The sequence below is a fragment of the Lutjanus erythropterus genome, chromosome 1, assembly GCF_056507025.1.
Source record: "Lutjanus erythropterus isolate fLutEry1 chromosome 1, fLutEry1.hap2, whole genome shotgun sequence".
Lineage (NCBI taxonomy): Eukaryota > Metazoa > Chordata > Actinopteri > Lutjaniformes > Lutjanidae > Lutjanus > Lutjanus erythropterus.
The window spans coordinates 4,193,947-4,211,019 of record NC_139317.1 but is presented as its reverse complement, the minus strand read 5'-3'; the positions used below and the strand labels follow the sequence as shown (position 1 = coordinate 4,211,019).

At 38.2% G+C, this 17,073-nt stretch overlaps 2 protein-coding genes across 3 annotated transcripts in view; one reads left to right on the top strand and one right to left on the bottom strand.

Annotated features, from left to right (window-relative positions):
- Positions 1 to 1,830: 1,830 nt before the first annotated feature.
- On the bottom strand, positions 1,831 to 6,262 carry cartl (cocaine- and amphetamine-regulated transcript-like). Of its 2 annotated transcripts, none has more exons than XM_084723230.1 (4): positions 6,122 to 6,262; positions 5,398 to 5,943; positions 3,842 to 3,919; positions 1,831 to 2,187 (listed from the first exon to the last, which is right to left on the bottom strand). In XM_084723230.1, the coding sequence occupies exons 2-4, from the start codon at positions 5,533 to 5,535 to the stop codon at positions 2,080 to 2,082; spliced, it is 324 nt and encodes a 107-aa protein (XP_084579356.1). In that variant the 5' UTR covers positions 5,536 to 5,943; positions 6,122 to 6,262; the 3' UTR covers positions 1,831 to 2,079. The 2 variants fall into 2 exon arrangements, with proteins under 2 accessions (XP_084579356.1, XP_084579364.1); XM_084723238.1 differs by having other exon boundaries at positions 5,398 to 5,927; positions 6,122 to 6,247.
- Positions 6,263 to 8,815: 2,553 nt separating this feature from the next.
- Positions 8,816 to 17,073, top strand: part of iqgap1 (IQ motif containing GTPase activating protein 1) — a 66,758-nt gene continuing 58,500 nt past the window's right edge. The window contains exons 1-2 of the mRNA XM_084724369.1: positions 8,816 to 9,079; positions 11,403 to 11,505. Of these exons, the coding sequence (XP_084580495.1) occupies positions 9,034 to 9,079; positions 11,403 to 11,505 (149 nt within the window). The 5' untranslated portion in view covers positions 8,816 to 9,033. The remainder of the gene's footprint in view (positions 9,080 to 11,402; positions 11,506 to 17,073) is intronic.

Sequence of the window (17,073 nt, the reverse complement as noted above, 5' to 3'; positions counted from 1 at the left end):
AAAATAGGATTTATTTAATATTGTGTGTTTGAATGTGGAATTATACTTGAACAAGTAAATTCTTGTTGGTGGCAGGTGAAAATGTTAATGGTAGTTTAAAACCAGCTGAAACGATAAATAAATAAAAAATAACACCATAAAAAGCCATTTGAAACATGACTAAGAGTATGGACAGATAGTGACACGGTGGGACCCTGGCCTGGGGACAGACACGCAAAAGCATCTCTTTGTGCTTGTTGTGTTTGTTCTTCTGGTTATTTGGTCTTTGTGGTTGTTTTGCATCTGTTTGGGGTTTTTTGAGTCTCTCTGTGGTTGTTTTAAGTCTCTGTGGTTATTTTCCATCTCCTTGTGGTCATTTTGCATCTCTTTGTGGTAATTTTCAGTTTCTTTGTGGCTGTTTTGAGTCTCTTTGCAGTTATTCTATTTTTTTATATTCTATTTTGTCTTTCTAGTTGCTTTTCATCTTTTATATAAAATTGTATATTACCAGTAACTTTGGTCTGTAGAGGTCTGGGTCTTTGGGTCTGTGCCCAGCAGTCTTGTTCAGTTAATCCATTCTTGATTAACAGATGAAGTCTTCATAAAAAAAAATCCACTGCTCCTGGAACAAAAGCCTTCTGAGTATTTCAGTAGAATATTCACTGGTCGCTTCTGACTGTGTTAAAAACACTGTGTAATGGATGTGGCCTTCAAAATACAGATCCATTTGGCCCTTCTTCTCTTTTCAACAGTGACCTCAAGTCAGTCTGGGCTAAGGGCCAATCACTGAGCCAGCGTTTCTAATCATCTTATTGATCCAGTTACCCACCGAGCAGAGCAAAGAATAAACAAGGCCTCAGCTAAGATTCCCTCAATTAAATAAGAAAAAAAAGAAGAAGAAGCTTCTTTCTGATATCAGAGGATCTACATTTCCTTTTCTTGATTGAGCCTTCTTTAACACGACCTCAGTGTTCTTTCTTCCAGCTGAATTTACAGTCCAGTTAGACCCAAAGATATCGAGACTGGACAATCTGTATCTGCTGACCTTTAAAGCTGGGGTACGCAGTTTAATGCCCTTTAATCACGATGTAATTCAAGTGGTCCGAGAAAAAAAGACTGCTCCTCCTCCTCTTTGACTTTGGCCAATCACAGATCAGCAGATAATTGATTGCTGAGTCTCATTCCCAAAACGTCAGCATTTAAAAACCTGGAAATTATATTCAACAATCAGCTATCTTTATCCTGAAGACTTCCTCTTTCTTCCCTCTGAAATTAAAAATGAACTCTTTGGTCATCCAAGCATTCATTTTGTTTTTTAAATTATCCTCCCTCCAAATAGGCAAAGGCAACAAGGACAAATAATAATAATAAAATTGCGGTTAATCACTCGAAGCCTGCATTAATACACTGATTTATTTATGTGAATTTACAGCTGCAAAATTCCATTCATTTCAACACTGGGGAGGAGGCATGATTTTGTGCATCAAGCACTTAATTTCCTCCATTCTGGTTCATTTTTTATGCATTTGTATGGATTTTCTGCATTATTTATACCATAAATGCCTTTATTTATCTAAAGGAAAACACAAATTCAGGCACCAGGTGACAATTCAAATTATAATGGAGTGTACTGCAGTAGGATCTGAGGCAACTGGTCAAAATCCACAGTCCTCTGCTACTTTCAGGTTTTTATTAGAGGGGACAAACACAGATGTTGTAAATATTGAGGGGGATCTGTTCCCTCCATCACCCCAAAAATCTATGTCTCTGTGAGCAGAAATAGCAGCGACATGGAGCAAGAAATCCTGCCAAACTATGAGTAAACTTTGAATAAGCAAAATAACGAGGATATGTTGATAAATGTGTTTATTGAACATGAAACATTTACATGCTGTCAGCAATACAAAACCCATGCTTATCCTCAGGCAACGGCTGCCAAAACAACAACACTGCATAATGGATATAAATGATGATGTTAGCGACGTAGAGTCATGGTTTGAGACAGTTTGTGGAGCCTGCTGAGTTTGTAAAATGATGTTTGACCCTGCAGAAGTGACTCTGTGTTTGTGGAAAAGTGAAATAAAAATCCTCAGAGTGTCTTCAGATGCACTTGAGCAGGTAGGAGTTGCAGTTGGCTCCTCTGCCGCAGTCGCAGAGCTTCCCGATGCGAGGTCCGAACTTCATGGCACAGCGGGCGCCCATCCCACACTGATGGGAGGAAGGACACAGAGACACACGGTCACATGCTCTGCAATACGCTTGTTAAAATCTAGAAATTACAACCATGTTAGGAATGATTCATCAATTTATATTAAAAAATATAGAAATATATGGAGCAAACACTTTCACAGGCTTTTCAATTAATTAATTTGCTTTGATTAATTGTTTTCATCGTCTGTTAATTCTTCTGATTTAATCCACACACAGAAAAGACTGAGATTTTAATCATTCCAGCATTTTTCAGTGAAAAAATAATTAAAATGTTCATTAGCTGATCCACTGAGGGGACGGGAGGATTGAAAGGGTTTTTGTAGCTTTTCAGCTAATTTGAGTCGAGCAGCAATCTTAATTAGTCTGTAATTGCACTGAATAAAAGACTGTTGTTGGCATTTTCTTGTTATCTTTTAATTACTGGCAGGTTTCTTTTGCTAAACTGGTTTAATTAAACAGCAGTGAGTGATGTACAGAGGACACATGGCTGAGCGTTGTCACACTAATCACTAAATTACACTCAGCTGTCCGTTACAGGCCAGTGGAGAAAGTAACTGAGTACATTTACTCAAGAACTGGACTTAAGTACATTTCTCGTGCAATGGGGTCCTCTGATGTGACTTTATAATTCTACACCACTACATTTCAGAATATGAAATAATATATAAATATAAGCGACAATAAGAATTGTGGACCCTGTGCAGGACAGGTTGTAGGCTAAAAATGTCATATCAAGATAATTCCCCTAAATTAATCACAATAATCATACTTCATCAAAGTGTCAGGACTAAGCAGTTACATAATATTGATTAGATTTAACAATCTACATGTTGTTGAGCTGTATTACAATGAGGTATATCCAAGAGGTGCTATAAATATTTGCTAATTAGAGACTTTTTTCCTGTTTTATAATATTTATGTGATGAATGTAGATTTTTTTCATGGACATGGTCCTTTAAATTTCACAATATGTCAGATTAAAGTCATTAGAGTGTCTTTTGAAATATGAATGAATGTCTGAGGAAGACTTTAAAAATCCTGGAAAGTTTGGCAGCTCATGAGTACTTAAACATATTTTTATATAAACATACAAGTCAGGTATATCTTAACATAAAAAAACTGATAAAAGTTGTCATTTCTGAACAGTGGAGCAGATGAGTCACATTTTTATAGTAAAGCTAAACATTCTCAAACATTTCTTTTGGATTAGCAAAATCTTACTGAGGTAACTGGGACCAAAATGTGGCTAAACCAGTGTTATAGTACATAATATCAGGATAAATTAAGCTGTAGTAAAAATAGAGCTGTAATTTCAGAGAGAAATATTGTACTTTTTATTCCAAAACTGTAAACTATTATCAACAAATGAAATAATACGTACATCAATCTTTTAATAGTCCAGTAACATAATAAACATGATTCTGAAATGGACCATTCTGCATAATAAGGACTTTAACATTTTTGTATTCTGAGCAAATTTTAATACTTATTCTTTTACTTAAGTAAAAGAAGGCCTTTTACTTATAACAGAGTAATTCTACACTGTGGTTTGGTGTTTTTTACTCAAGTAAAACAACTGAATACTTCTCCCATCATTTTTACTGAGAATGAGGTAAATGTGCATAAATACAGTGAATAAAGTTGAAGTTACCACTGGGATGCTTCCTCTTTTCTCAGTGGAGGAGACACGATTGTGCGTCCTGCCCAGCAGAGCCTCCAGTGCTTCGATCTGTTCAGCAAAGGTTGGATCACAAAAACAAAACAAGACAGAAACATGAGGCCTGAGGAGAACGTCAGAGCTCTCTGCATCTCAACCTCTGAAACTCTTAAATATCCCCCGAAAGGATTCTTTCAATTTATAAAGTCTGCATTAAAGCTTAATTACCCAAGATGCTGTGCTCTTTAGAGCAGCATCATTCAATCATATGGAAATTTTCTGCGTGTCTAGAGCATCATTTTATACACAGCTTATACAGAAAATTCAGCCTGATATATTTGGTAAATTTAGAAATGTCTCCAGTAGAGTTCTGTGGGTCTGAACATGGATCAGCTGCACAGCGTGAGGGCTTGTTAGAGTTTAGGAGGTGAAACCGTGTCGCAAATAAGGTTAATAAACTCTGAGCTCACTTTTAACAACCATCACACACTTATGAAACAACAATAATCAAAAGTATATCCAAAAATAATTGGGTAAGAGCTCCGTATTGTCACGCCATGGTTATGTTGGATGTGAAAACAAACAAACTGGACTCCCTGACAAAAGCTTGCTGCTGAAATGCGTCAGAGTTGTTTTAGTGTTTTAAGGAGTAACATGACCACGCTGTGATAATAAGAGCCTTTAAATTGTTTGAAATGTGATTTTTATCTAACAATACAAAATGTTTTCACAAAAAAAATCCATGTATCATTCTTATAAAGACCAAACAAAGCCAAAGTTTGACTCTGTTACGTTTGTTGTGCATCTCTTAAAGTGATTGTATAATGCAATATAGTGTCCTGACTTTAAGAGGTTAACATTTGCTTATTTCATGAAATCCAAATAAAAGAACAAGAGAACTGGATTGGCCTGCAAACAAAGGATGAAGTCAGGTATTTTGGGGCACTTTTTGGTAGATTACCAAGAAAACCACCTAAAAGTCTGATGATCAGTGTTACATTTAGAACTTGTTAAGGATTTGTACCATATCTCGATGCAGAATCTACGCTACCAAGAAAAATAATTTGAAAAAACTTTGGACCTTCAAACACATCAAGAACTCAAACTCTGTCACTGTGATGACATAAATCATCTTACCTGAAAAAAATCAATTTGATCTGAGTATTAAAGTAAAGTAAATACCTGCCTGGACTGATCTTTTTAATCTGGCTTTTAATTTTTAATTATTTTTTAAACAAATTATATCATTAGTCTTTTAAGCTTCAGTCATTGGTTTTTAGATTATTTTCATCCTTGGTGTTTCCTTTACTTTATTCTACTGAATTTTGCATTTTAAAAAAAAACATTTTATTGTTTTAATGTTGTCATTTTTCTTCGTATAAATTGTTTGTTGAGTTGAGTTGATGTCCATGATGACCTGACTTCACCCTGTCACACATTTATCTGCAGCTTACAGTCTGTCTGTTAGTGAGAACTAAATCCTGCAGCTCTAAACAGTTAAATTATTCTAGGAAAAAAAGTTTTATGTCTGGAGTTCTGCAGGTACTGACCAGGTCTCTGTCTGCGGCTGGCTCGGGTTTGTCCACTTCAAAGTCCTCTGCGGAGACTTCCTGGGACGTCTGGCCGTGACACATGACGGACAGCAGGCCGACAAACAGCAGCCCGCGGAGCATCCCGGAGCTCTCCATGGTGCTGGTCCCGGTGAGGAGGAGGAGGAGGAGGAAGAGGAGGAGGAGGAGGCAGCAGATGAGGAGCAGAGGGTCGCAGCAGCAGGTCCACACAGGAGCTTCTCCCTCCACCCGCCGGACCTTCTCCTCTCTTATACCGACTCCTGTAGCCCCGCCCGAGAGGCCACTGCGGGATCAACACGCAGGAGGGGATGTGGGCAGAGATGTCACGGGTGGAGGGATGAAGAATAAATCCAACCGAAACTCCTCACGTCTTTGTTGTTGTTGTTGTTATAACTTACAAAAAGTCCACAAACATATAAACTGCGTGATTTCCAACTCTCCACAAAACGTATGAAGTCACATCAGGAAACATCTGTCCTCCACAAGTCCACATCACACACAGAAGCGACCTGGTCACATGATATTCTGTCACGTAGGGGAGAGTGGGGGCGGTTGCAACACTTTTTTTTTTGCGTTTATCTCTATTACTCAGAGACTGTTTGGACTACAGCAACCAAATCTGTATATATTAATCTTACGTGTGTTTTATAATTAACCATGTAAAGATGATTACATGAGGAAGAAGTCAGATGTTGCAACTTACCCCAACCCTGGCAACAGCTGCAGCACAATCAGGGAACAGCTGCAACATATTAACAGTACATTAAACACTGACCCTGACACATGCTAACCATGTCACTTAATCAACAAAACAAAGTTTGGATTAATTAATTTTAAAAAATGTTGGGATAGTGTTCTGTCTTCCTGGTGGAGGGAAGGTCTAACTGAGCATGTGCAGCATGAATGTCATCACTCTAACACGTTTCTGATTCGAAGAATAAGACTTGTTGCAACTGTTCTTTGTCACAACTGTCCCCAGTACACCCTGAATTAGGGAGGACTTAAATGCTTTTTTAAAACAGGTTTTTACTCCTTAGAAAAACCCTTAAACTACAAAAAAACAAACAAAAACAAATTAAAACACTTGCTTTCTTATCTGCTCAAAATCCCACTAAAATTTTTACTTTTTTTTTTTTTTTACAGTTTCCTTCATAACTTGCAGATTATTTGACATATATTAGTCTTCTTTTGAAATAAGGAACATATATGTGTCCATTAAGTAATAATACAATTGGTGTATTTTCATAATATCAAAAGCTGCATCCTGGTCTGAAAGTGACTCCACCCATGGCATAGTTTTGAAAAATGCTAAAAAGAGTGCAAGATGTTGAGGATGTGGGCTGGGTCAGAGAGCACAGGACAACCACTGTAAGGGGCGTGGCTCCACTTTAAGGGGCGTGGTCATGACAGAGAGGGATCACCGCTTGGCTAGTAGTCTGAGTTAATACCAACCATGAGCACATGGTCAGAGAGAAACACTGGAAACAGAGAAGCACTGGAGTTTGACAGGCAGCAGAAGCATGTTTGAACATTTTTGAAAAAGTGTGTTGTATCTGTGTAATGCTAGCTGAGCTAATGCTAGTGGCTCAGAGAGGCTGCTCTCTCCATTGTGTGTGTGTGTGTGTGTGTGTGTGTGTGTGTGTGTGTGTGTGTGCGTGTGAGTGTGTCTCCGGTTTGTGTGTTTGTCTGCAGGGGAGCATCAATGCAGCATAGCCCTGCTGTTGCAGTCTGGTGCTGCTTCTATAGTCATCAAAAGCTGCAAAATATAAAAATATTAAGTTGATGGCTTTATTGTGTTGAGTCACACTAACTCAAATGCTCTCGTGTGCAAAGAAACAAACTAATAAAAGTGAAATTGATTTTGCAGGATTGTGTTTTTGCCTTTGGGCTCGCTGAGGTTTAAACCTCCTCACTGCTGCAGACTTGACTAATCAAACGAGCCGCTGTGATAATTGCTAACATCAATCTTTTACAAGCACAGTTCACAAAAACAAGGTTATCACTGCACTGAATAAGCATGAAAACAGATGTGAAGCACCGCTCAAACACTCAACACAGTTACCATTCGATAAACTTTACTTGAGTCTTTCTGTTTTATAATTCATTTGGTGTCGTAGGAGCACCATAAAAACAAATAAATCTGTAAAACAAAGTAAATTTGGAAAATCTAAAAGGAATTAATAAAACAAATAAGTGCATAAAATGTGGAAATTTAAAGAGAAAAATGCAATAATGAAAAATATGGAAATTTAAGAAAGAATAACAGATCATTTTAATTTATTTTGATAATTTATTTTCTCATTAATTTCATAATTATCCATTTCAAATACATATTTATTTATTACATATCATTCTATTTTTCATTTTTTTATATTAATTTATTTAATTTGAATATAATATCATCATTTATTATGTCATTACTTATTTTAATCCTTTTATTTTTTACTGTTTTTCACTTTCAGTTGGGTTACTCAGCGCCCAAAGCTGATCGATTGACAGCTCAGCACTTCAGGGAAAACCAAAAGCAACAGGAAAAATAATAAATAATAACTAAAAATAAAGGGACAAAATCAATAAATGACATTATATAAAAACAAACACAAATCTGATAAATAAATATATTTTAAAAATAGAAATAAATATATACAGGAATAAATGAAAATGCTAAAAAATATTCTTTTACATTTTATTTGTTTAAATATTTCCGCCTTTATTCTATTCTTTCTTTTATATTTTTCTCTTTTAATTTCATTGTTTTATTTCTGTCACAGATTATTCTTTTTTTATTGCACTCCACAGTTTTTACCCTCTGCAGCACATTCACTTACATTTTTCTGTTATAATTTACTTTTTAATGTAACATCTTACTTGTTATTCTATTAAGTACTACTACTTTCTATTTACTCCTTGTACACTTTATATTTTATATTTCACTTTATATTTAATACTCTGTTGTTTTTTATTCTCATGTTAATTTTTGACCAATCTCCGGCCAAATAATTTCCTTCAGGATTCATAAAATAATCTCATTTTATCTTATATTATCTTAAAGATAACAAAGTAAATACAATTAAATTAAGTTATATGAAGCTAATGTGCTATAAAAAAAAAGTGGACAGACCAAACCATATTCAGATATAATTACAATGAGTCTCCTAGCATGAGGACTTGAATATTGTATTTTAATATTTCACTTTATATTTAATATTCTATTGTTTTTATTCTTGTACTTTTGTAATTTTGGAGCAAGCACAGTGACCCACTGAAGGTCCCCGGACCCCAGCTTGGACACCTGCGTGCAGCGGACAGCAGGGGTCGCTGCGGTCGCAGTTTGTCCGCCTGGAGGCATCTGAGCTCCGTTTCCTGAAACGCATACTTCAGGATTAGGAAGAACACACCCAGTGACATCAGTGAGGTTTGAAGAAGAAGAAAAAGTCTGAAGCCAAACTGTGCAGAGGAGGAACAGGAGGGCCGAAAGGTCCGTCACGCTTTTCTTTCGCTTCTGAGACTCTTTTTTAACTCCGGAAAAGTTCTGGAACCAACGCGTCCGGACTGTGCGTAAAGTTTTAACTGCAGCGGAGCGCAGAGAGTCGCGTTTCTCACCAGAGGAGGAGGATGTCAACTTCAGACGAGGCGGACGGGCTCCGGCCGAGATATGGCTGTAAGTTCAGACTTTTTCTGCTCACCTTGAGATGCAGGCGGTTCGTGCTTCCCCTCACTGCCCAGAGAGGAGAGGCTGCTCCGGACCTCAGCTCACAATCTGACCATGCAAACGCCCCCAAAACTTCAGAAAAGTCTCTTTTACTTGTAGAGAGAAGCCTCCCAGTCAGGTTTTATTTCTGACAGCATGCTTACAGCCTAATTATGACTTCCGCGTTTTTATAATAATGTATCGCAGAGTGGAGAGGGAGGGAGGCCTGCTGCCTTTAGAGTTCACACAACTTTTTACACACAGTGCGTACAAGTGAGTTTGTCCAATCAAAGTTTTTCCATACAGTTAGTTATTTATGCCACACGTTAAAAACAGGACAGAATATTAAAAGTTTCATGTTTGAGTTCTTCACAAACATGAAATTACCCAACAACCACCGCCCATAGATGCTTTACAATGACTCTCTGAATCATATGGGAGCAAATACTAAAGTAAATGTATGAATTAGACCTGGATTGTACAAGCTAACTTTTTTACTCTTTTTTTTACTAATAAAATATCAACATTATCAAATATGGAAAACAAGAAGTAGTTTGCTGAGCTGACACATCCTGATGGAGGCCGATTCAGTTACTTTTTTGGAGGGGACATGCAGTGCAGAGAGGCTGAGTCTGACCTTAAATTTAGGTATTTAAATGTGGAAAACTATGCACCTTTTAATTTATTTGGTACATTTTCTTAGTTTTCACAATTGGAGAAGAAACATTATGTACAAAAGCACAGAAAGTTTTGTACTCTGAAATTCCCTCTGCTTAAAACTTTTTAATGAAATTAATATCTCTGTGCTTAACAGCAGACATGACTGGGGATGAGTATCAGATACTACAGCCTCACTGCTTCCTGACTGGTCAGCACTGAAATGTTGATAAGCTCCTGGACAAAGTATTATTCATGTAAAGTTACAAAAAAAAAGTCTGACAGGACAAAATGTTCATAAGTGTGATCTTACTTTACTAAATTTACTACAATGCAACTAAATGCAATAAATGCAAAAAAAAAGGCAATAATAAAACGACTGCTGAGTCTTTTCACATCTTTTTATGTCTTTATTTCTTGCACCTAATTCTGTTGAATGGTATCAATAAAAGTGTTCATAAGTATCGCTGTCGATGGAAACATTTTTCTTTCCAAAGTTGCTTATTGTTGTTTGGAAAAAGTTTTCTCCGTGGTTAACTCAGCAAAGTTTAAAATAAAAGTTTAAATTTGCAGTAATCAATCACTGATTTAATGCAAGATTATTCCCTTCAACTGAAGGATTCTGAGATTTCTGATTTTTAAAGAGGAGGAAGTGGTGGGCTTCAGTTCATAAATCTTATTTTAGCCAAAAATAAAAAAAAAAGAAAGATTGCTGTGTGATTGCTGAAAAGTATAGTGTGAGGAAATATGTATGTAGAAATATGTAATTATAAGGAAAATTACATAATTTTGATGATTTGTAGGCACAACAGTTACATTATGGAGGGTTAAAAAAATGCTTTATTTTAATGTGACTTTGGTGTAAACCACACCCACTTCTGCTCTTCTATCCCAATACAGATACAGACTATTTTGTTGGTTGAGCAGATACAAATAACAACATCTCTGTGCACTAATATATAATACATGTATAAGACAAATTTAAAACTTATGATTAAGAATACATTTTTCCAGTTTTCATGGTACATGTGCTCAGTTTTTGTTGGAATCAGGATTTACCTGTCGATGTTTCCTTTGATCCTGTACAGGCTCACTTTTCCCTCCTCAGATGTGACAGGAGGCTCAAATGGAGCCTCTTTGTATTGCGCGCCTTCCCACCCCCCATCCCCCCCTCTCCTTAATTTGGGTTTTGGGGGGGGCACTTCTATGGGGAACATTGCTCTGCAGGCAGAATCACGGCCGGCTCCTGCACTCTGTGTAATCTCAGGGGAATCGCCCCATGAAGTCGCCTGCATTGTTTTTTGTTTTCAGTGTATGAATAAGCCTGCCATTTACAGACAAAGGCAAGCCCACATCATACAGTCCGACAGGCCTGAGCCACATTGAGCTCATGTGTTCACCGGTGAAACAGATGACTAATAAATGAGGCGGTTTCCTTTGTGAAACACCTTAGTCAGAGTATGGAGCTGAGGAGAGTCCAGGGAGCTGGATGGAAACTTTTCCTGCTTATGCAACCAGGAAAAAGTTTTAAACAGCTAAATCTAAAGAACAAAATAACATTCATATATTAAAGTGTAAATTCAGCAAGAGATCAAGAGTTTTCAAAGTCTCATTGTGTGTACGTTTTTGGCTCCAGCTGTCCTGGATGGCGTGGAGCGGCTCACAGCGGAGGAGATGGATGAGCGGCGGCAGCAGAACATGGCCTACGAGTACCTGTGTCACCTGGAGGAAGCCAAAAGGTAAGAGCTGGAAGACGGTTCACCTGCAAGCTGGCTGAACCTCTGCAGGGGCGAAAGAGGCCGTGTGTGCGGACAGTGGCTCCGATTCATGTCAGATTTTCTCACACTGCAGTGGATTCGTTATCAGTCAATCTGCAGATTATTTACTGACTATTTACAAATCCTCAACAAGTAAGAAGTTGGAACTATGAGTTTTTACTTGAAAAATTACGTAAAAGGTTAACAAAATTGATGCAGAGCAATTTTCCACCTGTCTTGCGGGTTTGGTCAGTTGATGGTGACTGAAATCTGCACCAAAGTTTGGGATTTTAGTCCACTTTGTCTTGCTTTTACTCTCCAGTTAAGTGCAGTTGACATCAGTGTGGTTATTTAAATCCTAATCAGGTTTTAGCTGCAGTTGAAGGCTTGTTTTACTCCTCTGTGATAAGATTCTGTGAGCTCTTTGTTTGGGCTGGTTGTTAAGCCTCAGTGTTTTTTGGTGCCGACTGTAACACAGAGCGTCAAAAACTTTAAAGTATTGAAAGTTGGCATCAAACATCGGGTCAGATTCATCTTGTTGATTTGTTCTTTGATCTGATGGTTCCACATTTAAAAAAACAACTCTGCCATTTTTAGAGCTGTGTTTGCTTATACAACATTTAAAAAAGCTCTCTGTCAGGACTGTTTTGTTTTTTTTTGCAGCTCTGCGCCTCTAGTTTTGGAATGCAGTTCACTTTCACACCAGTGTTGTACTGAAATAATTTACAGCAGCTGAGATCACGGCTCTGATCTTTATCATATTTTATGAAGAAAGTATTTTCTGGTTGTCCCTCTGCTCTGCCTGAACTCTTGGTGGTTTGAGTCTTGATGGACAGTTTACTAGTTGCCAAAGTAAATGCTAACTGGGCTAACCGTAGCTGCCATTAGCTAGTTAGCTCAGTTATGTGTGCAGCCAATGGTCCTAATAGCTGACTCTGCTTGGACTGGGAGTTTGGAGCACCATGGGAGTTTTGGTCTTTATACCGCTTGCACAGGAGCTTTGGGCTACTGGAAGGACAAGGTTTTCAGTGTCAAGGCCTCTGTGCCTCGGCTAGCGGTGTAAACACCAACCCTCACCTGCTGCTCCAAGCTCTCAGTTCTTGCAACATAAGCTGCACAGCTAACTAGCTAATGTCAGCTACAGTTAGCAGCAGTTAGCTGTTACTCTCGCAATAAGTGAAGCTGTCTGTTCATCAGGAAACTCCATGAATGACTGACTTATTTTATTCAGAAAATATTATGCAGTTTCACCCAAATCAGTAAAGAAAGTGGTGCTAATTCTGCCTCATATCTGCTCTGATAAACAGCAAGTCCAAACTACTGTAGCTGTTATTTACTGCTAGACCTGCACAAGTAGCTTTTAAAATTGATTAGCACACAAAGCAAATACCAAGCTAACTTTTTCTGAGCTGAAGACCATGAGTTGGTGGTGTGTGATGTAGTGTGGTAAAATATAACAGGCATTCTGCTTCTTTGGCTTTTTGTAAATGAAATTAGGATTTTTGTAGAAAAATAGTGTGGTGTCAGTGTGATGTCGACACTCAGGTATCGTACTGGTAACACTGGTCTTCTGGATAAAATGGAGTAACTATGGAGAACTATTTCCTGAAAGGTTTATGAGATAACTTTTTTCCCTGAACAAGACAATATAATATCAACAAAAACATTCATGTGGCGTGTAATGATGATGCATGCATGTGATGCATGTAACTAGATTTGCTGAGCTCATTGTACAGCAGATATAAAGAGTCGATATTTGATTGTACATTAGTGCATCAGCAAACTTCTAACTTCTGCTGTTAGTTGATACTGGAAATTTAGGGTGTAAGTTCAAGAAGTGTGTGATGTCTGTCTTACTCACATGTATCTTTGTGTGTGTGTGTGCGTGTGTGTGTGTGTGTGTGTGTGTGTGTGTGTGTGTGTGCGCACGCGCTGGCAGTTGTTTGAGCATGTTAACAGCTAGATGCGAGCGTGTTTAGTGACTCTGGAGTCGACCTCGCTCTGGGCTTGCAGATTCAAAAGAGGAAGGATTGTGCGAGACAGGAAGTGACTCAGTCCCTGTTGATTTTAGTATCTCCCGCTGTTGCCACAGAAACCCACAGTTGTCATAGCAACAGGTTCCGGTATGAGTTCGTGCTGCTGCGAGGTTGTGCACCATGATAAAAAAGCTGAGTGGCTGTGTGACGGCGGCGCGTGTGTTTGTTGTCCTACATCCCTCACCCTGCTCAGTTCGTCTTTCGTCTGTGATGTTCAGGAAGTTCCTGGAAGGATTTATGTTTTGTCTGAATGCATTGTTCCTCCACCTGACACCTCTGCCTCAGTTTGGGCTCCCCTTTAGTCCCCAGATGAACTTCAGGAAATGTCCCTGAACTTTTTATTTGTACAGTGTGGCTGTAGTCAGGTTGATCTTCTGCAAATATCTGTGTCTCGCAGAAAAATATACCACAGAATTCTGATGTAAAGCTGACCTTCACTTGCTGGGTTTTCGTTATTCTCCTCCTGTAGGTTCTTTATGCTCATGGCTCGACTTTTTCTGTCCAATTCCACCACATCACCGGTCTCAGGCAGTTTCATGACCGGGTTTCCCCAAAGAAATTTGCATGTCAGGGTAGAAGAGTTCAAAGGAAGAGTTTGCGTCTGCAGCTTTCTATGTGCTTAATGACCAAACATGGTCTTTTACCCAGTCACTGTGACGGGACACGTTGAATATTTTCATGTCTGAAACTAGTACAGTCCTGATTTTTCTTTTCTGAATGGATTATGGAGTTATTATAATTACTGAGAAGCTAATCACTATTGAGTTAACACGTTTTGGCTAATAAGTGGGCAAGTGTCTACTACTATACTAATCTTTAATACATGACTTTTATTCAACTTTTAAATTCCATTCATACTGATTAGATGCTTTCCTGTCTTTCCAACTATTCATAGTCCTTCACCTGCTTCTTCCAACAAATTCAAGCCAGAACTGCAGTTTTGTGTTGGCTTTTGAACAGAGCCGTAAAATCTTCCATATTTTTCCCATTATTTCCTTCAGTATGATTCAACTTTTAAAGCCAGCAATGCAGCTTAGATGGTAAAATCTGTTTCATAAATAAGTTTTATTAAATGAAATTGCGTCAAGCATGAAATAAAAATCCGACAGTGTGACCAGCAATTCAGTTCAGCGTCACTGTTTCAATAAACCCTAAAATATTTCATACATTATTGGTATTATTCAACTTTAAAGCCTGCAGTGCCATTTATCGTCAGCTTTTCAGCATCCAGCATTCACACAGCAGTTTCTTCAGACATGACTTTTTCTAGTTTAATTTTGACCTACAACTTTTAAAACAATTAAATCTCTTTTATAGATGTGTTGTATGAAATAAAATCAGATAATGTGACCAGCAGTGCAGTTTTTTCAACACATTCTTGCTGTTGTTCAACTTTTAATGCCAGCAGTGTGGTTTAGTTTTCAACCATCATTCATTATCAGGTAGATTACCTGTTATGTAATCGTGTTAATTATTTGTTTGCGTTGCTGCTGCAGTTCTCGTTCCCTAAACTGCTGCACCTCCTCGCTGTGAGCCTCCCGATTGGCTGACGAGGTCCCATCCTGTCACTGTTAGCCTCCCCATTGGCTAACAGGCCTGTTTGTCGTTTCTCCATCAGGCAGAGTTTCAGGTAGGCCGAGCTCCATGTGGGGAACACCTGAGCCTGCAGGGGAACGCAGGGAGAGCGTTGATGCTGTGTGTGGTATGATGGGAATGCCTCTGACAGGCGCACAGCAGGGTGTGAGAGTCGACCTGTGCGCCTTGTGGGGACAGCTGCAGGAATGCATTGTGGCTCTGTCACTGTTATAACACTACTACTGTCTGTCAGGAGGGTGTTTGAGCGTACAGAAGCCTCTCAGCGCAGATGCAAACTATGTGCTATTATCACTCTTATTTTCATGTTCCCATCGAATGCTGTGTGCACGTTATCACGCCATATTTGAATGCACAGTGACCTGTCCGTCCCTTTTGACTTCTCAAATAGTAGATGTGTGGTAGATGTCTTGTGCTTGTGAAGCTCGCTGTGGTTAAAACTGACACTATTTTGTTCACCGATTAAGCCGTTTTTAAATTTTTTGGATTATTGGACAATTTGTTTAATCAATTAAATCTTCAGATTGCTGGTTTTGACAAACCAAAAGTCCAAAACCAAAAGATTAATCAGTTTACAACGACTAAAAAAACAGAGAAAAGCAGCAAATTCTCATAGTAAAGGAGCTTCAATGAGCTAATTTTGGTCATTTCTACTTGATAATTGACACATCGATTATCATTTTCTTTTGGATTAGGTGACATTCTCTGCAACAAATTGAACAACAGCTACAACTACTTGATCGCTTAATCGGTTTGAGTAATTTTTTAAGAGACAAAAGTTTTTTTCAGGTTTCTTTTGTCCGACTGACATTAAACTGAATATCTTTGGGTTGTGGACAAAACAAGACATTTGAGGACGTTATCCTGGGCTTTGGAAAGTGATGATCAACAATTTTCATAATTTTCTGACAACTAATTGATTTAATCAAGAAAATGAATGAATGAAAATAATCATTAGTTGCAGCTCTACTTGGTTTTAGAGCCACAATTATTACTGTTTACTTTATTGATTAATCTGTTAGTTATCATTTCTGGATAGTTTGTTTAATCTATTGATATTTAAATGTGAATATTTTCTAGTTTCTTGACTCTTCTATGACAGTAAACTGAATATCTTTGGATTGTGGACAAAAAAAGACATTTGAGGACGTCATCTTGTGCTGTGGGAATCACTGTTCAAAAGAAAATGATCATCATTCTCTGTGAGCCTGCGCAATTCATCGAAATATTGTCAAGATTGCAACATGGCAAAGTGCGATATCCAAATTGCAGGAGCTGCAGACGGCGTTATAATGAAGTACTGTAGTGCTGCAGAGATGTCCTGGTCTTCAAATCTTGTTCTCCAAATGTAATCAAATTTATTTATTTGAAAATTATGATGCAAAAATGATCATTGCTACTAGTTTGTGAAGATTCTCACTTCCAGGTCATGGTGTTGCTACTAATTGTTAATTGTATTAGAATATCTGTCAAAATAATTATAAAATGAGCCCTAAACCTCTGCATTTCTTTCAACAAATTGAACTGCTTTCTCTTTATATGTTTGACAGTGTTTCTTTCCTGCTTTCACTCTTACACTGGCTGCTTCAGTCTCTCTGAGAATGCAGTTGGACGTGTTTTTGGGACGAGACTTATTGATCCGTGCTCGCTGCTAACTGAACTGTACATTCCCTCCTCAACACATCAGTGCGCAGCTGAACCGTTTCAGGTAGTTTCACCGTGGATTCGCTCATGATAAATGACACAGAGTTGAACGTTTGAAGTCAGGATGTCGTGACTGCTCAAACACGCCGTCCACATTTGTCTCGTCCTCGCTTCCTGTCCCTTCACTACGTGCAGCAAAGTGCAGCTGGTTGTAAATCACTCACTCAGCAGATGTTTCAGTGGGTGATGTAGTTGTTTTTGGGCGTAGCTTGTTTCC

Coding starts and splice junctions, on each gene's coding strand:
- cartl (XM_084723230.1), bottom strand. CDS start 5,535: ATGGAGAGCTCCGGGATGCTCCGCGGGCTGCTGTTTGTCGGCCTGCTG. Junction 3,920..5,397: donor CAGCCGCAGACAGAGACCTG/GTCAGTACCTGC, acceptor TTTGCTGAACAG/ATCGAAGCACTGGAGGCTCT. Junction 2,188..3,841: donor AAAGAGGAAGCATCCCAGTG/GTAACTTCAACT, acceptor TCCTCCCATCAG/TGTGGGATGGGCGCCCGCTG.